The 23,203-nt window shown below is 49.2% G+C and overlaps 1 protein-coding gene across 2 annotated transcripts in view; it reads right to left on the bottom strand.

Moving 5' to 3' along the window:
• Positions 1–23,203, bottom strand: part of LOC130363087 (calpain-8-like) — a 124,174-nt gene that overhangs the window by 40,588 nt on the left and 60,383 nt on the right. For both annotated transcript variants that reach the window (XM_056568428.1, XM_056568427.1), the window contains exons 7-9: positions 20,848–21,013; positions 6,891–6,956; positions 6,699–6,787 (exon numbers count right to left, since the gene is read on the bottom strand). In XM_056568428.1, coding sequence (XP_056424403.1) covers positions 6,699–6,787; positions 6,891–6,956; positions 20,848–21,013 — 321 coding nt within the window. The remainder of the gene's footprint in view (positions 1–6,698; positions 6,788–6,890; positions 6,957–20,847; positions 21,014–23,203) is intronic.

Here is a 23,203-nt window from a genome sequence, read left to right as displayed (position 1 = left end):
CCTCCAGCTTCTTCAGTGCTCCTCATGGTTCTTGCTGCCACTGCACCCCCCGCCTCCCCCATCACCTGTCCGCCCCGAGTTCCCGCCCCCCAACCCCACTGCTGCTGTCCCTCTTCCTCCTGCCTCTCCAGTGCCCCCCGTGGAGGGGTAGGGAGTGCTCCCATGATTTCATGTTGCTCTTCCCCCTCTGGGGCCGGATGGGAGCATAGACATATTTGTCGCCACTCTCGCTCTGGCCCTGGGAGGCGGTGTTTTTTTTTTTTGGGGCCTTCTGCTCACCTGCAGGGAGTAGGGGTTCGGTTCTTCCCGCAGGGGTTCTCCCTCCTCCTCCGCCTCATCCAGTGCCTCGGAGTCCTCTACTGCTGGTTTCCCAGCGTGGTTTCCGGCGCCGTTCCGGGCGGCGGCCGAGTACCCGCGACCCGGCGATCTCCAGCGTTCCTTGTCCCACGCCTGCGGCGGTGGTGAAATGGTTCCTCCAGCTGTTGTGCCTTCTCCATCTTCTGGAATTGGTGAGTGTTCTGTTGGGGGGGGGGTGCGCTAGTTTAGTGCCTGCCCTTGGGGCTTTGGCAGGTCAGTTGTCTTCAGCTGGCTAGGCTGGGTTAGTGCCCTCTTTCCCCGGTTAGTGTGCTTATAGCTACGTTCTGTGTAGTGTCCATCCTTTTTGTTCTGGTGTGTTGTTGAGTTTGGGTCTCGGATATGGGTGTATGTCTATGTTGGTCTCTGGTTGTGAGTTTGGTACGTCTCTTCTTGACGGGGTACTTTGGTAGGGTATCATTTTCTGCAGCTGAGCATACTGGGTGGGCTTGGGTGAGTGGTCTTTTGGCCTTATGCTCTGGATGGCCGGGTTTTTGTGGACTTAGCTGCTGAGGCTTGTTCCTTATCCTGAATCAGTGGCTGCCACCCGTTTATGGTTTGATTTCTTTTTGTTTTCTCCCCCTTTGTTTGGTGTTTCTCTCCGTCATTAGTTGTAGTCCCTCTCCGCTGCTCCATTTGTCCTAGTGTATTTGTCTGATGTTTCCTCCTGTTTTGCTCCCGATCTCTGGTAGGCATGGGACTCCTGTATGTCGTGTTTGTGCTTTGGTTAATGTGGCAGTTGGTAGGTTTCGCTTGAGTCTCCGTTTGTCTTTCCTTGTGGATTCTTCTGTTCGTGGTGGTATTCCAGAGGGCGATTCTCCTGTGCTCTAAGCTTGTTGGGGTGTGGTTTGTCGCTGTCTTCCGCATGCCACGTTGGCGTTAGTCTGCAGCTTTCCTGTGGACGGGCAAGTGATTGCGTTTTCTCTGTTTTGGTTTCCTCGGGCTCGCTAGGTGCTCCTGTTCCGGTTCTTGATGGTTTACTGAATGTTTCGCATAGGATATGGTTCTGGGCATGCTTTTTCCTGCAGGTTGTCTCTGACCGCCGAGGGTGTGCGGTATCTGTGCCCCCCGCATGTGGGCCCCTGGTGTGCTAAGGGCTGACGTTTCGTGTGGTTGGGGTTTTCAGGAGTCGTGTGGCGGACCGGCCTGCATTCAGTCCCCCATTGCAGTGCACGGGGAGCTCGCTCTATTCCCAGTTGTTCCAGTTTGGTCGGTTTTTGGTGTGGTGTTTGGTTTTTCGGTGATGCTGCGGAGTGGTTTACCCCTGGGTCTTGATAGTCGGTGGGTTTCTACCATGCTTGTTTTTTTTTCCGCTTTTTCCCTTGGTATTGGCTGTGGGACTTTGGGTGCTTGCTTTGGCAGCTCATGTTCTAGTATTGTATAGATACTGTGTGAGTTAGCATGGCCCCTGCGCTTGGTTGCACGCTAATTTTGTTGATGTTTTTCTTATTTTCTAGGGTGTGATTTGAGAGATCGTGGGGCGTGTGGTCGGTCTGACAACAGGGGCATTGTCACTGCTAATATCTCTCTTTCTTTTGGCTTTCTTCCTGTGCTCTGCTAGTGCTTCATTGTTTGGAGTTACGTTTTATTTTCAAGGCTACGCTCCGTGGGGTCGGTATGGGGTGTTGACGCTTTGTCCCGTTTTTCTCTGGCAGTAATTCCGGATGTTGCTCCCTCGGACGGAGTCGGAGGGTTGCTTGTACCGCCGGCCCGTGGGTCATAGTGGAGAGTGGTGTGTAATTCTTGGTCTGCTTTGGTGGCTCCTGCAACTTGGTCGCACTCATGGTAAGGCGCTTGCGAGTGGTTGGTGTTGGTGTGGAGGCCGGGATGGCTACAGTCGTGGAGGGTCCCAGAGGTCAGCCCTCCACACTCTGACAATTTTTCCCTATCTTGTGGATCCAAATGTGTCTGTGGATAGGGGATTAGTTTTTCATACCTGAGGTGCCCCTTGACGTAACCTTACAAGGCTCTGATGTTTTGATTTCCGATTTCATTTTAATAGGCTGTGATAACGGAAGTTGCCTTCTGTGTCAACTCTCCAAGGAGGTCCAAGATTTGGGTTATGTTATCAGTGCTATCACATGACACTTAGTATGTGACGCCGTGTACTCTTCACCTGCTCATGTGTATCACCTACTGCACAATAAAAAATAAAAAATATATATAAAAAAAAAATTATAATAATAATAAATAAAGGAAAAATGTTGGGTGGATTTCTCGCTGTCCTGCGATCCAGTGGGGTGTAGTTGCCGCATGGTAGGGGGTGATTTTTCTTTTCTGCTCTGGGGTTGGTGGGATGTTGGTGTATACTTAGGGGTTGGGCCCAGGAGTGGGTGCCCTTGCTATCGGCGACCGGTTTTCCTATCAGTTTTTGGGCCGCTTGGTGGTGGCTGCGGGTCGGTTTTTGGTCGTTGCTTTTGCGTTGTTTTTCTGATCTGAGGTTTTGCACTGGCTTTTTCGGGGCTATGTGGATTGGGCACTTCCTTCCTTCTCGTCTCCTTCTGTGGGACTTGGGTGTTTCATGTGTTTTTGGGTGCCTATTTATTTTGTGCGGTTGCAAGCCTGTCGGTCCGGGACTGCTTAGGCGATCCGGGACATGCAGCTTGTGCTGCATGAGGGTCCACGAATGACTGTTTTTTCCGGTTATCGTCCTATTGTTTGACTGGGCGGCTGTGGCCCCCCCTTTTCTTTTTTGCTCCCCAATTATTCAGTTTTGGGTTTTGCCTGTTTTGGGTTTTTTGCTTTTCTTTGATGGGATGGAGTGTTGTGAGTTCAGGATTCGCTCTCTTTTGTATCGGGGTCTGTGGAGGCGGAGGTGGCTGGGTTTCCGGAGTGGGTAGCGCAGCACGTGGGGCGCTGGTGATCTGCATGTTGTGTTGCCATTTTTGCCCAGTTTGATATTTCCCATATGTGTTTTGTTTTGCGAGTGGCTTTCCGTAAGGTGGTGCGAGTGCTGGGGCACTCTTCGGTGTATGGGCGAGTCAGAGAGATGAGTTGGGTCCTGGCGGCAGGTACCTCGGATTTCCTGGAGAGGAAATGTGTTGGGTGTGTCCGGGGGGCTGAGGTGGCCCTAGGTGTTGGCTGTCGGTATATTTTGGGTGGGGGTCGGAGCCCAGTGTAGGGCTAACTGGTCTCCTCTGTGGCGGTAAGAAGACGGTGAAAGAGGGGTCAACCCGGGGTAGGCCTCCACACAGGACGGTGTGGCAGCACCTCTCGGGTTGGCAAGAAGCCAATCGGTGTCTTTGTTACAGTTAAATTGTTATTTATATAAGTAATTTTATAAATAAAGCTGTGGCCGATCCCCACCCACGGAAAAGTTAAATTGTTGTTGTGTCACTTATTATTTAATTAATTATTGTAGTAAGGGGGAGGGGAAGTTATAGCCTGCTAGGAGGTAATTGGGTCTCAACAGTCATAGGGGCAGCATCATGCTGGGGGAGAGGGAAACTTCATTCAGCTTTTTCCTAATTCGAACCAAAGTAAAGAAATATTCTAAATGAAAATCTGATCTGAAGAATTCTGGGCCTCAGTCTAGGCAGAAGGTTCATCTTCAAAAAAGACAGTGACCCTAAGCACACAGAAAAGAACACAAGAACAGCTTAGGGAAACCTCTGTGAATGTCTATGAGTGGCCCAGCCAGAACCAGAACCCAATGGAACATCTCTGGAGAGACCTGAAAATGGCTTCTACCCACGGTCCCCATCCAACCTGACAGAGCCTAAGAGGATCTGCAGAGAAGAATGGAGGAAAATCCCCATATAAAGGTGTGTAAACCGTGTGGCCTCATCCCCAAGAAGAATGGAGGCTGGAATCACTGTCAAACGGGCTTCAACTTTAGTACATGCACTAAAATCCTGTCTGTTAGCGCCCCCCTACAGTACAGGGAGGTATTGCATATTCTGTACTACTCACTGCCAGGGTTAGCTGTTCCTTCGGATACCAGGTTAGGATGACTCCAAGTTACTTTTTTAGGACATTGTGTGTACTGTACAGGACCCTGAAGAAGCTCCTGTTATCTACATTGATTACAGCTCCCAGCAATTCTTTATTACTTTTATATGGAAGGATTTGCTTTATCTATATTAGTTATCTACTTAGTTTGATTTAATTCTCACTTTTTCCTATTTTTGGATGACATTTTGGGGCTTCACAACCATAAATATGCAGATATTTCTAACATTCTTTTATTACTTTCTTATTATGGGCAATTGAGTGCAGAATGATGGCGGAAACTGTTGCTGTTTTTTTTTTTTTGCACTGAAGGCCTAAGGGCTATGGACACCTTAGAATGCTTTTCTTTATTCCGTGTCTGGCGGAGAGTTCCTCCGTGAGTCACATGACTGGAGGTATATTCCTGATTGGCTGTTGTAAACAAGCAAATCTGAAGATATTCTTTTGTCAAAAAATTTACCAAAAATTTTACCACACATCTAGAATCTGACAACACTAATGCTCCGCTCTTGCAATCTCCCCACAATTTATATTTCAGACATGCCAGTACTCAGTTAAAGCCAAAGAGTTGGCCATGCATGTGTTCACTATCCATTGATGTCTATTGGAGTTACTCTTAAGGGTCTATTCACACATACAGTATTCTGCGCAGATTTGATCCGCAGGATTTTCTGCTGCAGATTTCAATGTTAAATTTCATGTGCATCAAATCTGTGCAGAATACTGAACGTGTGAATAGACCCTAAGGGTACATTCCGACGAGTGGATTTACAGCGTATTTTACGCTGTGGATCCGCTGCTGAAGTACGCTGCAATACACCGCTATGAGCAGACACAGTGCAGTGATGTGCGCGGAGTTCTCGCACATCGCGGCCGCTCTCCCTGCTCTGAGCTAGGGAGAGAGCTCACGTGATGTGCGAGTATACTGCAACTCACACATTGCAGTGTGTCTGCTCGTAGTGGCTTATTGCTGCTACGAGCAGACACATGTAAAGACAGCATAGAGCGGGCCTTCAGCAGTGGATCCGCAGCGAAATATGCCCGTAAAATCCGCTCGTCTGAACGTACCTTAAAGGGGTATTCTGGGCAAAGACATCATTTCTCCCATCCGAGATCTCTGTGTAGCACTCGCATTATATGCCCCCTGCCGTCACGTCCCCTCCCATAGACATAAATGGAGGGACACAGAGGTTTCCGAGACTGGAGCAGCAGCCCGGCATATAAAGCGGATGCTGCATGGAGATCGTGGGGCGTCCCTTTTTCCCATTTTACCCCGTAAACATTTTTTTTATAAACATAGTTGGTATAGCAGTGTGTGTAAATGTCCAAACTATCAAAATATAATAATAATGTTCCCGTAGGGTAAATGGCGTAAACATAAAAAAAAAATGCTGCTTTTTTGTCACATTTCATTTAAAAAAATTATAAAAAGTGATCTAAAAGTTTTATATATGCAAATGATATGGTATCGATAAAAAGTACGATGATGGCGCAAAAAATGAGCCCTCATACTGCCCCATATATGGAAAAAGAAAAAAGTTATAGGTGGTCAAAATAGGACGATTTTTTTTATTACTGATTCTGTACAAAAAGTTTGAGATTTTTTTTAAGCGGTACAAAAATATAAAAGCACAGAATAAAGAACACATGCCATTTTTACTGTAAAGTGTACAGTGTGAAAACAAAACCCTCCAAAATGTGCAAAATTGTGTTTTTCATTTAAATTTCCTCCCGTACATTTTAGGGTAAAATGAGAGGTTTCCTTACAAAGTACAATTGGTCAGGCACAAAAAACAAGATCTTATATGGGTCTGTAGATGGAAATTAGTTATGGATTTTAGAAGGCGAGGAGGAAAAAACGAAAACGCAAATATAAAATTGGCCTGGTCCTTAAGGCTAAAATGGGCTTGGTCCTTAAGAGGTTAAAGGGGAACTCCGGAGGGGGGAAAAAAATTCAAATCAAATGGTGCCAGAAAGTTAAACAGATTTGTAAATTACTTCTATTTAAAAATCTTAACCCTTTCAATCTTAACTCATCAGCTGCTGTATACCACAGATTTACTACAGAGAAAATTGTAAAGTTCTTTCCAGTCTGACCACAGTGCTCTCTGCTGATACCTCTGTCCATGTCAGGAACTGTCCAGAGCAGGAGAGGTTTTCTATGGGGATATGCTTCTAATCTGGACAGTTCGTGACATGGACAGAGGCGTCAGCAGAAAGCACTGTGGTCAGACTGGAAAGAACTTCACAGTCTGTTTAACCTTCTGACACCAGTTGATTTAAAACATTTGTTTTCCACTTGTTTCCACTGGAGTTCCCCTTTAATAGTCCATTGTTGGCTCTAATAAGAATATGTGTTAAGAATGGTAACATAAGAGAAATCTAGATCATACCCATCACTCCAGGCTCCTGTCCATTCTTGAAAACCCCAGGGATTCCTCAATCGGATGAGCTGGACTGTACTTCCGTCCTTTAAAGTGACCTTCAAAGTAAATAACACCATGTATGAGTAACCATAAAGTGCTCAGATTACCACCACCAAGATGGAAAGGTCTCCAGTCAAGTGTGTGTTGGAGATTCCTCACCTCCTCTGCTCTGATTATGGAGTAGGCATGACTTTTAACAAGACCGTCATCATCTGGGTCTTCAACCTGCAGAGAAAAGTTGAGAAGATCGTCCATATATATATATATAGCCCAGTGTTGATGTTAGTGAAAGTCTAGTTGAGTTGGATAAAGTGTCACTATACCTTTTCCAATAGTGGACAGTTTTTAATTCCCCGACAGATTACCATAAGTCTTAATGTATTTGCACATTTTGTCCATTAGGGGACAAAACACTCCCATTAGGGGACAAAACACTCCCAATAGTGGACAAAACACTCCTATTAGGGGACAAAACACTCCCAAAAGGGGACAGTAGGGGACAAAACACTCCCTATAGGGGACAAAACACTCCCTACAGGGGACAAAATACTCCCTACAGGGGACAAAACACTCCCTATAGGGGGACAAAACACTGCCTACAGGGGACAAAACACTGCCTACAGGGGACAAAATACTCCCTACAGGGGACAAAACACTCCCTACAGGGGACAAAACACTCCCTATAGTTGACAAAACGCTCCCTATAGTTGACAAAACACTCCCTATAGGGGACAAAACACTATCTACAGGGGACAAAACACTCCCTACAGGGGACAAAACACTCCCTATAGGGGACAAAACACTCCCTATAGGGGACAAAACACTATCTACAGGGGACAAATCACTGCCTACAGGGGACAAAACACTCCCTACAGGGGACAAAACACTCCCTATAGTTGACAAAACACTCCCTATAGTTGACAAAACACTCCCTATAGGGGACAAAACACTATCTACAGGGGACAAAACACTCCCTACAGGGGACAAAACACTCCCTATAGGGGACAAAACACTCCCTATAGGGGACAAAACACTCCCTATAGGGGATAAAACACTATCTACAGGGGACAAATCACTGCCTACAGGGGACAAAACACTCCCTACAGGGGACAAAACACTCCCTATAGTTGACAAAACACTCCCTATAGTTGACAAAACACTCCCTATAGGGGACAAAACACTATCTACAGGGGACAAATCACTGCCTACAGGGGACAAAACACTCCCTATAGGGGACAAAACACTCCCTTTAGGGGACAAAACACTCCCTATAGGGGACAAAACACTCCCTATAGGGGACAAAACACTCCCTATAGGGGACAAAACACTCCCTATAGGGGACAAAACACTATCTACAGGGGACAAATCACTGCCTACAGGGGACAAAACACTCCCTATAGGGGACAAAACACTCCCTATAGGGGACAAAACACTCCCTACAGGGGACAAAACACTCCCTACAGGGGACAAAACACTCCCTATAGGGGACAAAACACTCCCTATAGGGGACAAAACACTATCTACAGGGGACAAATCACTGCCTACAGGGGACAAAACACTCCCTATAGGGGACAAAACACTCCCTATAGGGGACAAAACACTCCCTATAGGGGACAAAACACTCCCTATAGGGGACAACCAGGCTTATGTGCTGGCCCTACTTTGTACACAGGGCTAGTGTTGCTTGCGAATATTCGCAATGCAAATTTTATTCGTGAATATCGCATATTCGCGAATATAGCACTATATATTCGTAATTACGAATATTCGTATATTTTTTTTTCACAGTACACATCAGAGTGATCATCCCTCTCTGCTTCCAGCTTGTGTGGTGTAAAGAAGGCTCTAATACTACTGTGTGAGACTGGCGTGCGAATGTTCGCATATGCAAAGATTTGCATATGCTAATTTTCGCATATGCAAATTTTCGCTTATGTTAATTTTTTATATGCTAATTTTCGCATACGCGAATTTTCGCATATGCAAAAATAAAACGCGAATTTTCGCACATGCAAAAATAAAACGCGAATATTACGAATATGCGAATTTAGCGAATATATGATGAATATTCGTCCATATATTCGCGAAATATCGCAAATTCGAATATGGCCTATGCCGCTCAACACTACACAGGGCCATCGTCAGGGGGTACAGCCAATACCCCAGTAACGGGCCCAGGCCCCGCTACACCCCCCTGCAGAAGCCCCAGCACAGAAGCAGGAGACCAATGTTTAAACAGTGGCCTCTTGATTCTCTAAGTCCGCCGGCCATATCATTCACCCCCCTCCTTCCCTGATCCCCCCCATGCCACTTTATTACCCTGTGCCAAATCATCCCCCCTTTATTACCCCCTGTGCCACATCATTTCCTCCTGATCTCCCCCTGTGCTATTTAATTCCCCCTTTATCCCCCTGTGCCACTTCATATAGAGGGGGTGATGAATTTACACAGAGGGTAATAATGGGGGGGATGAAATGGCATGGGGGGGGGTGAGAATCAAGGGGAAATGATGTGGCACAGGGGGTAAGGGGGATAATTTGGCACAAGGCACGGGGGAATAAGATGGCATAGGGTATAAAAGGGGGATAAAATGATACAGGGGGATGAGGGGAGATTAAAAGACACTGGGAGATCATACTGTAATATCGCTTTTTGTGATTACACTCTGGGGTGAGTACAGGACAGTATTCCGTCATTTAGGAAGAAATTTTAGCCTTTTTCCCAATAAGGGACATCTCTCAATAGCGGACACTTTTTCATTCCCCGTGATTGTCCACTATTGGGAGATTCTACTGTATTTGGTTCTTGTGGTATTTTCGATAACATGTAAGCATTTAGGGGGAGATTTATCAAGACTTGTGCCGAGGAAAAGTTCCTGAGTTGCCCATAGCAACCAATCAGATCGCTGCTTTCATTTTTGAAAAGGCCTGTGAAAAATGAAAGGAGCGATCTGATTGGTTGCTATGGGCAACTCAGCAACTTTTCCTCAGTACAGGTCTTGATAAATCTCCCCCATACTGTATAGTGGGACATACACTATGCTTAGGAGCTTGTGTAAAAGACCCTGGGAACACCCGGAGACCAACACTGCAGTTCTCTGTACAGCACCTTCAGAATTCACTGGATATAGATATGTGAATGGTACCATTTTTCAGCCTGGGGGGATTTTTGCCAATGTCTTCTCCTACTAAAAAGTCCTCTTCATTTAAATGTGATATAGTTCCTTAGGCCTAGTGCAGTGTCTGAGGGGTCGGGGCATGACACAGGGATTCTGTCTTTGGTGTTCTGTAAATCTCTGTGCAAAAAATAATTTCTCCAGAAAGAAAACAGATTGTAACCAATTGGAGATAGCACTCCTTCAGTAAATGGTTAAAGGGGCTGAACAATTACTTGCATGGACACTAGATGGCAGTGTGTAGTGCCATACAGCAAGCTGTTGTTGTTTCAGAGTGTAACGCTGAGCGCTCCGTCCTCTGCTCCTGGACTGGAGTGCTCACTGCGTTTGTCTCCGCGGAGTGCCCCGGTCAGACTCTCTGACCGGGGCTTCTGTCACCGGCAGGGACGCGGTCCACGCCACCGCCACCTCTAGAGTCCGTTTGTCCATGCCGGCCAAGTATGACGGTGATCCCAAGTTGTGCCGCGGATTCCTGTCCCAATGCTCTCTTCATCTTGAGATGATGGCTGACCAGTTCCCCTCGGAGCGAGCCAGGGTGGCATTTGTCGTTAGCCTGCTTTCTGGGAAGGCCCTGGCCTGGGCTACACCGCTTTGGGACCGCAACGATCCAGTCACTGCAAGTGTCCAGAGTTTCTTCCAGGAATTCCGGAGTGTCTTTGAGGAGCCAGCTCGGGTTTCCTAAGCAGAGACTGCGTTATTGAACTTGACCCAGGGGAGTGTTACGCAGAGCGCTCCGGCTCCCCCTCCTCCTCCGGAGCGCTCGCGGCATCTCCTGCCCTGCAGTGCTCCGGTCGGCAGTGCTGATCGGAGACGCTGCTCAGCTGTGCCCGGTGGGGATGCGATCCGCCTAGCGGGACGTGCCCACTTGCAGATCGCACCCCGTCCCTCTCACCTGTCCCGTTCTCCTGCTGGGTCCCGGTGCGCGCGGCCCCACTCTCTAGGGCGCGCGCACGCCGGAGCTCTCAGATTTAAAGGGCCAGCGCACCGCTAATTGGTGCCTGGTCCAATCTTCCTAATTAGCTCCCACCTCCTCTATGTGAATAAAAACCCACTTCCCCTTCCTGTCCTTGCCGGATCTTGTTGCCTTAGTGCCCTGTGAAAGCGTTTAGTGTGTTCCCAAGCCTGTGTACCCAGACCTTCTGCTGTTGCCCCTGACTACGACTCTTGCTGCCTGCCCTGACCTTCTGCTACATCCGACCTTGCTCTTGTGTTGTCCCTGTGTACCACGCTTGTCTCAGCTGTCAGTTGGGGTTGAGTCGCTATCGGGTGGAACGACCTGGGGGTTACCTGCCGCTGCAAGTCCATCCCGCTTTGTGGCGGGCTCTGGTGAAAACCAGTAACCCATTAGACTCCTTTCCCCTGGTACGGCCCATGCCATCACCTCACTGACACAGAGGATACACCACCACCAGTGTCCTCTCCGCATACCAGTCCGGATCCTGACAGTAGATCCGGCCATGGATCCCGCTGAGGTCCCGCTGCCTAGTGTCGCTGACCTAACCACGGTGGTCGCCCAGCAATCACAACAGACCGCGCAACAAGGACAGCAGCTGACTTAACTGACCGTCATGCTGCAACAGCTTCTGCCACAACTTCAGCAATCATCTCCTCCGCCAGCTCCTGCATCTCCTCCGCAGCGAGTGGCTGCTCCAAGCTTCCGCCTGTCTCTACCGGACAAGTTTGATGGGGACTCTAAACAGTGCCGTGGATTCCTGTCCCAGTGTTCCCTACACCTGGAGATGATGTCGGACCAATTCCCCACTGAACCGTCTAAGGTGGCTTTCGTGGTCAGTCTCCTATCTGGAAAGGCCTTGTCATGGGCCACACCACTCTGGGACCGCAACGATCCCGCCACTGCTACTATCCAGTCCTTCTTCTCAGAAGTATGTAGTGTCTTTGAGGAGCCAGCCTGGGCCTCCTCAGCCGAGACTGCTTTGCTGAACCTCGTCTAAGGGAGTTCTTCTGTAGGCGAATACGCCATCCAGTTCCGTACCCTCGCCTCTGAGCTATCCTGGAACAATGAGGCCCTCTGCGCGACCTTCAAGAAAGGCTTATCCAGTAACATCAAAGATGTCCTGGCCGCACGAGAAATTCCTGCAAATCTGTCTGAACTTATCCATTTGGCCACCCGCATCGACATGCGTTTCTCTGAAAGACGCCAGGAACTTCGACAGGAAAAGGATCTTGTTCGCACCAGGCGATTTCTCTCCCCGGCTCCTCTCCTCCAAAGTCCTTTGCAACCTGTTCCTGTGCCTTCCGCCGAGGAGGCTATGCAAGTGGATCGGTCCTGCCTGACCCTACAAGAGAGGACGCGCCGCCGTAATGAGAATCTGTGCCTGTACTGTGCTAGTACCGAACACTTCCTAAAAGACTGTCCTATCCGCCCTCCACATCAGGAGAAACGCACTCAATTACTTCACAAGGGTGAGACGACTCTTGGTGTGAATTCTGCCTCTCCACGTCTGACTGTGCCTGTGCGGATTTCTCCTTCCGGCAATTCCTCCTTCTCAGCAGTGGCCTTCTTGGACTCAGGTTCTGCAGGAAACTTTATTTTGGCCTCTTTTGTTAATAGGTTCAGCATCCCAGTAACCCGTCTCGTCAAACCGCTCTATATCTCTTCTGTTAACGGAGAAAGATTGGACTGCACTGTGCGTTACCGCACAGAACCCCTGCCTATGAGCATTGGACTGCACCATGAAAAAATTTAATTTTTTGTTCTGCCCAACTGCACCTCTGAAGTTCTTCTCGGCCTGCCGTGGCTCCAACGTCATGCTCCTACCCTCGACTGGACCACCGGGGAGATCAAAAGTTGGGGTCCTTCTTGTCACAAACGATGCCTCACATCTGCTCCCACTTGTCAAACCCCTGAGGCTCCACCTTTACCGGGCCTTCCCAAGGCCTACCAGGACTTTTCAGATGTTTTCTGCAAAAAGCAAGCAGAAATCTTACCACCTCATAGGCCTTATGATTGTCCCATTGACCTCCTTCCTGGTACCACTCCGCCCGTGGCAGGATTTACCCTCTGTCTGCCCCAGAGACTCAAGCCATGTCTGAGTATATCCAAGAGAACCTAAAGAGAGGTTTTATACAGAAGTCCTCATCCCCTGCTGGAGCGGGGTTCTTCTTTGTTTCTAAAAAGGATGGATCCTTACGACCATGTATTGACTACCGCGGTTTAAATAAAATTACCATCAAAAACCGCTATCCCCTGCCTTTGATCTCTGAACTCTTTGACCGTCTTCGCGGAGCTAATATATTCACTAAATTGGACTTAATAATCTTATTCGCATCAGGAAAGGGGATGAGTGGAAGACTGCGTTCAATACCAGAGATGGACATTTTGAATATCTAGTTATGCCCTTTGGGCTCTGCAACGCCCCTGCAGTCTTCCAGGACTTCGTTAATTAGATCTTTCGGGACTTATTGTATACCTGTGTTGTGGTTTACTTGGACAACATCTTGATTTTTTCCTCTAACTTAGAGGAACACCGTCGTCATGTCCGTCTAGTGCTCTAAAGACTTCGTGAAAACCACCTGTATGCTAAATTTGAAAAATGTCTCTTTGAATGCAACAGTCTTCCTTTCCTAGGTTACCTAGTCTCTTGCCAAGGGCTTCAAATGGATCCAGATAAACTGTCAGCGGTTTTGGATTGGCCACGCCCTTCTGGACTCCGCGCTATCCAACGCTTCCTGGGATTTGCCAACTATTACTAACAGTTTATTCCCCACTTCTTCACCATTGTGGCCCTGACCAGGAAGAATGCTAATCCTAAGTCATGGCCTCCTCAAGCAGATGAGGCCTTCAATTATCTCAAAACTGCCTTCGCTTCTGCACCAGTGCTGTCCAGACCTGATCCATTGAAGCCATTCTTCCTGAAAGTTGACGCTTCCTCAGTCGGAACCGGAGCCATACTTCTTAAAAAAAACCGCTTCTGGACGTAACATTACTTGTGTTTTTATCTCAAAAACTTTCTCTCCAGCAGAAAAGAATTACTCCATTGGAGATAGTGAACTTCTGGCCATCAAGTTAGCACTCGAGGAGTGGAGGCATCTATTGGAGGGTTCCAAACACCCCATTGTCATTTACACTGACCACAAGAATCTCTCGTACCTCCAGTCCGCTAAGCATCTGAATCCTCGCCAGGCTAGATGGTCGTTGTTTTTTGCCCGCTTTAACTTCAAGATACACTTCCGTCCCGCTGACAAAAATGTCAGAGCTGAAGCCCTTTCTCGTTCCTCTGATGCCTCCGAGTCTGAAACCCCTCTGCAGCATATTGTACCACCTGAGTGCCTGGTCTCCTCTGCTCCAGGCTCACTGGGACAAACCCCCCCCCTGGAAAGACTTTTGTTCCTCCACGCCTTCGCCTCAAGATCCTCAAATGGGGGCATTCCTCTCACCTGGCTGGTCATGCTGGCATTAAAAAGTCCATCCAGCTCATTTCCCGTCTGTATTGGTGGCCTACACTAGAGGGTGACGTTACTGATTTAGTTCGGGCCTGTACTATTTGTGCCCGGGATAAAACCCCTCGCCAGAAGCCTGCTGGACTCCTCCTTCCTTTGCCCATCCCTGAGCAACCATGGTCCCAAATTGCCATGGATTTCATTACTGATCTTCCCGTATCCCATGGCAATACCGTCATCTGGGTGGTCGTTGATAATTTTTCCAAAATGGCTCACTTCATTCCGCTTCCAGGTCTTCCTTCTGCGCCACAGTTGGCGAAGCAAATTTTCTGCACATTTTTCGCCTTCACGGGCTTCCCACGCATATTGTCTCGGATAGAGGCGTTCAATTTGTGTTGAAATTTTGGAGAGCTCTCTGTAACCAATTAAAAATCAAATTAAATTTCTCGTCCTCCTATCACCCCCAATCCAATGGACAAGTAGAGAGAGTAAACCAGATTCTTGGTGACTACTTGCGACATTTTGTCTCCTCCCGCCAAGACGATTGGGTCGACCTTCTGACCTGGGCTGAATTCTCGTACAATTTCAAAAATTCGGAATCCTCTGCCAAATCCCCATTCTTTGTGGTGTACGGCCGTCACCCTCTGCCCCCCCCTCCCCATTCCCACTGGAGTTCCTGCTGTAGATGAAGTAACCCGGGACTTCTCTGTTATCTGGAAGGAGACTCAAAACTCGCTCCTACTGGCCTCGTCTCGTATGAAGAGACATGCAGATAAGAAGAGAAGAACTCCACCTGTCTTCACTCCTGGGGACAAAGTGTGGCTCTCTGCCAAATATATCCAGTTTTGTGTTCCTAGCTACAAGCTGGGTCCATGTTACCTTGGACCATTTAAAGTCAAAAGTCAAATCAATTCTGTCTCCTACAAGCTTCATCTTCCTCCTTCTCTTCGTATTCCTAACTCCTTTCATGTTTCCCTTCTCAAATCTCTCGTTCTTAACTGCTTTTCCCCCAAGGTCACCGCTACTGCTCCTGTCTCTGGCTCCTCTGATGTCTTCACGGTAAAAGAAATCCTTGCCTCCAAGGTGGTCAGAGGTAAAAAAAAGAATTCTCATTGACTGGGAGAATTGTGGCCCCGAAGAGAGGTCTTGGGAGCCCGAGGACAATATCCTCGACAAGGAACTCATCCATAGGTTCCTGGGCTCAGAAAAGAGGGGGAGACCAAAGGGGGGGGGTTACTGTTACGCCGAGTGCTCCGGCTCCCCCTCCTCCTCCGGAGCGCTCGCGGCGTCTCCTGCCCTGCAGCGCTCCAGTCGGCAGTGCTGACCGGAGACGCTGCTCAGCTGTGCCCGGTGGGGATGCGATCCGCCTAGCGGGACGTGCCCGCTAGCGGATCGCACCCCGTCCCTCTCACCTGTCCTGTTCTCCTGATGGGTCCTGGTGCACGCGGCCCCACTCTCTAGGGCGCGCGCACGCCGGAGCTCTCAGATTTAAAGGGCCAGCGCACCGCTAATTGGTGCCTGGTCCAATCTTCTTAATTAGCTCCCACCTCCTCTATGTGAATAAAAACCCACTTCCCCTTCCTGTCTTTGCCGGATCTTGTTGCCTTAGTGCCCTGTGAAAGCGTTTAGTGTGTTCCCAAGCCTGTGTACCCAGACCTTCTGCTGTTGCCCCTGACTACGACTCTTGCTGCCTGTCCTGACCTTCTGCTACGTCCGACCTTGCTCTTGCCTTGTCCCTGTGTACCGCGCCTGTCTCAGCTGTCAGTTGGGGTTGAGTCGCTATCGGGTGGAACGACCTGGGGGGTTACCTGCTGCTGCAAGTCCATCCCGCTTTGCGGCGGGCTCTGGTGGAAACCAGTAACCCCTTAGACTCCGTTCCCCTGGTACGGCCCACGCCATCACCTCACTGACACACAGGATCCACCACCAGTGTCCTCTCCGCATACCAGTCCGGATCCTGACAGGGAGTTCTTCTGTGGGAGACTATGCTATTCGTTTCCGTACCCTTGCTTCGGAACTCTCCTGGAATAACGAGGCGCTCTGTGCTACTTTTAAGAAAGGCTTGTCCAGCGCCATAAAGGATGTCCTGGCCGCACGAGAAGTGCCCTCCAACCTGAGTGACCTCATTCATTTGGCCACCAGGATTGACCTGCGTTTTGCTGGGAGACGAGAGGAACTGTTACAGGAAAAGGGAAGTGCTCGTCCCAGACGCTTTCCTCGTCTGGCTCCTATCTTCCAGCATCCACCGCAACCCTCTTCTGGGCCTCCCGCCGAGGAAGCCATGCAGGTGGATCGGTCTCGCCTGACCACGCAAGAAAGGAACCGCCGTAGTGACGAGAACCTCTGTTTGTACTGTGCTAGTACTGAGCACTTCCTAAAGGACTGTCCTCTTCGTCCACCGCGTCAGGGAAACACCCGCATCTAGTCAACGTTGTAGAGGCGTTGCTAGGTGTGAATACCTCCTCTCCACGCATTACTGTATCCGTGCGGATTTCAGTACCCGCCAAGACCTCCTTTGTTGCCTCTGCCTTTCTGGATTCCGGTTCTGCCGGTAACTTCATCGACGCCTCGCTGGGGAACAAGTTCAACATCTCTGTGGTTCGCTTGCAGAAGTCCATCTTCATCTCCACCGTCAACGGAGAGAGACTCCACGGCATGGTGCAGTTCCGTACGGAGCCCCTCCAGATGGACATCGGAGACCTGCATTCTGAGCGTTTGGAGTTTTATGTGCTACCCCATTGCAATTCTGAACTCCTCTTGGGTCTGCCCTGGCTCCAGCATCATTGTCCCGTCCTGGATTGGACCTCCGGAGAGGTCCGAAGCTGGGGTCCGGCTTGTCTTGGCAGATGTCTCAAGCCTATACAAGCCAAGTCTGCACCTGTCATTCTTCCTCTTCCCGGTCTGCCTGAACCATATGTGGATTTTTTCAGACGTTTTTTGCAAGAAGCAAGCGGAGGTGTTGCCTCTACATAGGCCATATGACTGCCCCATAGACTTGCAACCTGGTACCACGCCACCTAGAGGAAGAATCTATCCTCTCTCTCCTCCAGAGACTCAAGCTATGTCGGAGTATATCCAGGAGAACTTGCAGAGAGGGTTTATCAGGAAATCCTCTTCTCCTGCCGGAGCTGGATTCTTCTTTGTTTCCAAAAAGGACGGTACCCTTAGGCCTTGCATAGACTTTCAGGGTCTCAACAGCATTACTATTAAGAATCTTCCCCTGATTGCTGAACTCTTTGATCGTCTACAAGACGCTAAGTTCTTCACCAAGTTGGACCTCAGGGGGGCCTATAACCTCCTTCGTATCTGAGAGGGTGATGAGTGGAAGACGGCTTTTAATACCCGAGACGGTCATTTTGAGTACTTAGTCATGCCTTTCGGACTCTGTAACGCTCCAGCTGTCTTCCAGGAGTTCGTTAACGACATCTTCAGAGACCTGCTCTATACCTGTGTAGTAGTTTATCTGGATGATATCCTCATTTTCTCTTCAAATTTGGACCAACATCGTGCACATGTCCGCCTTGTACTCTCCCGTCTACGGAAGAACCGTCTCTATGCCAAATTCGAGAAGTGCCTGTTTGACCGCACCAGTCTACCCTTCCTGGGCTATATCATTTCCGCCAAGGGACTACAAATGGATCCTGCCAAGCTTTCCGCAGTCCTGGGCTGGCCTCGTCCCTCTGGCCTTAAAGCCATACAGCGGTTTCTCGGATTCGCTAATTACTATAGACAGTTCATCCCGCATTACTCTACCCTTGTGGCACCCATTGTGGCCTTGACCAAAAGGGGGCAAATCCGAAGTCTTGGCCTCCTCAGGCCGAGGAGGCCTTCTGTGCTCTCAAGTCTGCCTTTGCCACCGCTCCAGTCCTGTCCAGGCCTGATCCTTCAAAGCCCTTCTACCTGGAGGTAGACGCCTCCTCCGTGGGTACTGGTGCCGTACTCACGCAAAAGACTCTGAAAGGCAAGTCGGTTACCTGTGGATTCTTCTCTAAAACTTTCTCTCCTGCAGAGAGACACTATTCCATAGGAGATAGAGAACTGCTCGCCATCATGTTGGCACTGGAGGAGTGGAGACACTTACTTGAAGGATCAGTACAGCCAGTGAACATCTTTACTGACCATAAAAACCTATCCTACCTCCAGTCTGCTCAGAGACTTAACCCCCGCCAAGCTCGCTGGTCTCTATTTTTTGCCAGATTTAATTTCCTGATCCACTTTCGCTCTGCGAGTAAGAACATCAGAGCCGGCTCTCTTTCCCGCTCCTCCGATGTCTCAGGAGATGAAGTCAAGCCACAGCACATAGTACCGCCAGAACGTTTGGTCACCGTGGCCCCTGTAGACCTGCGTAATCTTCCTCCAGGGAAGACCTATGTTTCTCCCCGTCTACGCCTGAAAGTCCTTAAGTGGGGGCATCCTTCTTTGCTCGCAGGACATCCTGGAGTCCGGAAAACGGTACAACTTATCTCAAGAAGATACTGGTGGCCATCCTTTGAAAAGGACATCTCAGAATTTGTGCAGGCCTGTTCAGTATGCGCTAGAGACAAGACCCCTCGTCAGAGACCCGCTGGTTTTCTCCAGCCCCTTCCTGTACCGGAGTCCCCATGGTCCCATATCGCTATGGACTTTGTTACGGACCTGCCACCATCTCACGGCAAAACGGTAGTTTGGGTCGTCGTGGACCACTTTTCTAAGATGGCGCACTTTATCCCTTTACCAGCCTTACCTTCTGCACCACAGTTGGCTAAGCATTTCCTACGGCACATCTTCCGTTTGCATGGGCTACCCTCGCATATTGTCTCTGACAGAGGGGTACAATTTGTGTCCAAATTCTGGAGGGCCCTCTGTGGACAGCTTAAAGTCAAATTGGATTTCTCCTCGTCTTACCACCCTCAAACCAACGGCCAAGTGGAGCGAACAAACCAGATTTTGGGCGACTATCTTCGTCACTTCATCTCCTCCCGCCAGGATGACTGGGTCGACCTCCTCCCGTGGGCGGAATTCTCCTATAACCACAAGGACTCTTCTGCCTTCAACAGGTCTCCCTTCTTCGTGGTTTACGGCCGCCATCCTCTGCCGCCTCTGCCTTTGTCCTCCACCTCCGGTGTACCTGCTGTGGATGATCTTGGGCGGGACTTTGCTACCATCTGGCGTGAGACGCGTCTCTCCTTACAACAGGCCTCTTCCCGCTTGAAGGTCCAAGCGGACAAGAAGCGACGGTCCCCTCCTGTCCTGGTTCCCGGGGACAGAGTTTGACTTTCTTCAAGGTACATCCACTTCAGGGTCCCTAGTTATAAGCTAGGTCCTCGCTACTTGGGACCCTACAGAGTCAAGAAGAGGATCAACCCAGTGTGCTACCAGCTCCATCTCCCTCCCTCCCTTAGAATTACAAACTGTTTTTACGTCTCCCTCCTCAAGCCAGCAGTGTTCAATCGCTTCTCACCCAAGAATCTTCCTCCCACTCCTGCATCCGGTACCTCTGATGTCTTCTCCGTTCGGGAGATATTGGCCTCTAAGTTGGTTAGAGGGAGAAGATTTTTTCTGATTGACTGGGAGGGTTGCAGTCCTGAGGAGAGATCATGGGAGCCAGAAGAGAACATCTTGGATCGCAATCTCATCCTCTGGGTACCAAGAGGAGGGGGAGACCAAACGGGGGGGGGGGGGGGGGTACTGTAACGCTGAGCGCTCCGTCCTCTGCTCCTGGATTCTGGATCGCTCACTGCGTTTGTCCCCGCGGAGTGCCCCGGTCAGACTCTCTGACCGGGGACACTCCGCTTCTGTCACCAGCAGGGACGCGGTCCTTGCTGCGGGCTGTCCCTGTGCGCAGCCCGCGTCCCATCCTTACTTACCGGCACCCGCTCTGGCTCTCTCCTCGGCTCCCCTGTCATGTGGTTCCCTGCACTATAGGGCGTCCCTGCACTATAGGGCGCCGGCTGTGTAAAATTTAAAGGGCCAGTGCACCATTGATTGGTGCCTGGCCCAATCCATGTCCTCTGCTCCTATAAAAGTACTCTGCCCCTTCCTGCCCTTGCCGGATCTTTGTGTTGCCTTAGTGCCCAAGAGAAAGCGTTCTTAGTGTATTCCTTGCCTGTTGCTGAACCCGTTGCTAACGACTACCGCCTTCGAACCTGTGCTGCCTGCCCTGACCTTTTGCTACGTCTGACTACGCCTCTGCCTGTCCCTTCTGTGCTTCGCCTGTCTCAGCAGTCAGTGAGGTTGAGCCGGTACCGGAGGACACGACCTGGTAGTTATCGCCGCAGCAAGACCATCCCGCTTTGCTGCGGGCTCTGGTGAATACCAGTAACTACTTAGAACCGATCCTCCGGTACGGTCCACGCCAATCCTTCACTGACACAGAGGATCCACTACCAGTACCGTTTCTTGCTACCAGTCCGGATCCTTACATGGAGGAGGTCTACTCGAGGAGAAACTTTACCCCATGAATCCCTGTGCCATTCCCCAGCCCCCGCGGTACCTGCACCAGGAAAAACACACATTCAGTTTTTTTTTAACACTGCTAAATTAAGACTTTCAATAACTTACTGTGTTACAGCAAACCAGGCTGTGATCCTCTAGAGCATTTTGGATTTTTTTGAACAAATCTGCTGGAGCAGACCGCAGTAAATAGTCTTCACCAACTCCACCAGTGAAATCCTGCAGTGACTCCGCAGGAAAACCCACATTAAGGCCTTCATATGATCCATTGAGCCTGCAGAAAAAATACATTCTCTTTATTTCTGTGTTCACCTTGTTAACCCCTTAAAGTGGTATTCCGCCCCTAGACATCTTATCCCCTATCCAAAGGATAGGGGATAAGATGTCAGATTGCCACGGTCCCGCTGCTGGGGACCCCCGGGATCCCCGCTGCGGCACCGCGCTATCATTACAGCACAGAGCGAGTTCGCTATGTGCGTAATGACAGGCGATATGGGGGATGGAGCAGCGTGACGTCATGGCGCCGCCCCTCGTGACATCACGGCCCGTCCCCTTAATGCAAGTCTGTGGGAGAGGGCGTGACGACCGCCACGCCCCCTCCCATAGACATGTATTGAAAGGGGCGGGCCGTGACATCACGGGGGGCGGAGCCGTGACATAACAATGCTCCGGCCCCTGTACCACCCATCATTACGTGCAGAGCGAACTCGCTCTGTGCTGTAATGAGAGCGCGTTGCCGCAGCGGGGATCCCGGGGGTCCCCAGCAGCGGGACCGCGGCGATCTGACATCTTATCCCCTATCCTTTGGATAGGGGATAAGATGTCTAGGGGCGGAATACCCCTTTAAAGGGGTATTCCAGCTTTATGCATCTTATCTCCTATCCAAAGGACCTGAATGGAGGGGGCGTGGTGTGACATCACGAGGGGGCATGGCCGTGAGGTCACGTCTTGGTCCCGGAGGCAACGCCTGGCACAGACTTTAAAAAATGGTAGTTTTTGTCAGTACCACTTTATTTTAATGGGACTGTTTAACCCCTTAAGGACCAAGCCAATTTTCACTGTAGGACACGGCCATTTTTTGCGCATCTGACCACTGTCACTTTAAACATTAATAACTCTGGGATGCTTTTACCTTTCATTCTGATTCCGAGATTGTTTTTTCGTGACATATTCAACTTTATGTTAGTGGCAAAATTTTGTAGATACTTGCATCATTTCTTGGTGAAAAATTCCAAAATTTGATGAAAAAATAGAAAATTTCAAATTTTTTTTAACTTTGAAGCTCTCTGCTTATAAGGAAAATGAATATTCCAAATAAATTATATATTGATTCACATTCAAAAGGTTTGTTAACCCTTTAGGTGTTTCACAGGAATAGCAGCAAATTGAAGGAGAAAATTCAAAATCTTCATTTTTTACACTCGCATGTTCTTGTAGACCCAGCTATTGAATTTTTACAAGGGGTAAAAGGAGAGAAATCTTCCTAAAATGTGTAACCCAATTTCTCTCGAGTAAGAAAATACCTCATATGTGTATGTAAAGTGTTCGGCGGGCGCAGTAGAGGGCTCAAAAGGGAAGGAGCGACAGTGGGATTTTGGAGAGTGAGTTTTTCTGAAATGGTTTTTGGGGGGCATGTCACATTTAGGAAGCCCCTATGGTGCCAGAACAGCAAAAAAAAAAAACACATGGCATACTATTTTGGAAACTACACTCCTCAAGGCACGTAACAAGGGGTCCAGTGAGCCTTAACACCCCAAAGGTGTTTGACGACTTTTCGTGAAAGTTGGATGTGTAAATGATTTGTTTTTTTCCACTAAAATGCTAGTTTTCCCTCAAATTAATTTTTTTTACAAGGGGTAATAGGACAATATGCCCCTCAAAATTTGAAACCCCATCTCTTCTAAGTATGGAAATATCCCATGTGTGGACGTCGAGTGCTCTGCTGGCGCACTACAATGCTCAGAAGAGAAGGAACGCCATTGAGCCTTTGGGAAAAAATGTTTTGGAATGGAAGTCAGGGGCCACGTGTGTTTACAAAGCCCCCCGTGGTGCCAGAACAGTGGACCCCCCCCACATGTGACCCTATTTTGGAAACTACACCCCTCACAGAATTTAATAAGGGGTGCAGTGAGTATTTACACCCCACTGGCGTTTGACAGATCTTTGGAACAGTGGGCTGTGCAAATGAAAAATTAAATTTTTCATTTTCACGTACCACTGTTCCAAAAATCTGTCAGACACCTGTGGGGCGTAAATGCTCACTGTACCCCTTATTACATTACGTGAGGGGTGTAGTTTCCAAAATGGGGTCACATGTAGGTATTTATTTTTTTGCGTTTATTTCAGAACCGCTGTAAAATCGGCCACCCCAGTGCAAGTCACAAATTTAGGCCTCAAATGTACATGGTGCGCTCTCACTCCTGAGCCTTGTTGTGCATCCGCAGAGCATTTTACGACCACATAT

Source organism: Hyla sarda, chromosome 3 (genome assembly GCF_029499605.1).
Source record: "Hyla sarda isolate aHylSar1 chromosome 3, aHylSar1.hap1, whole genome shotgun sequence".
Classification (NCBI taxonomy): Eukaryota; Metazoa; Chordata; class Amphibia; order Anura; family Hylidae; genus Hyla; species Hyla sarda.
This window is presented reverse-complemented; position numbering and strand designations above follow the sequence as displayed.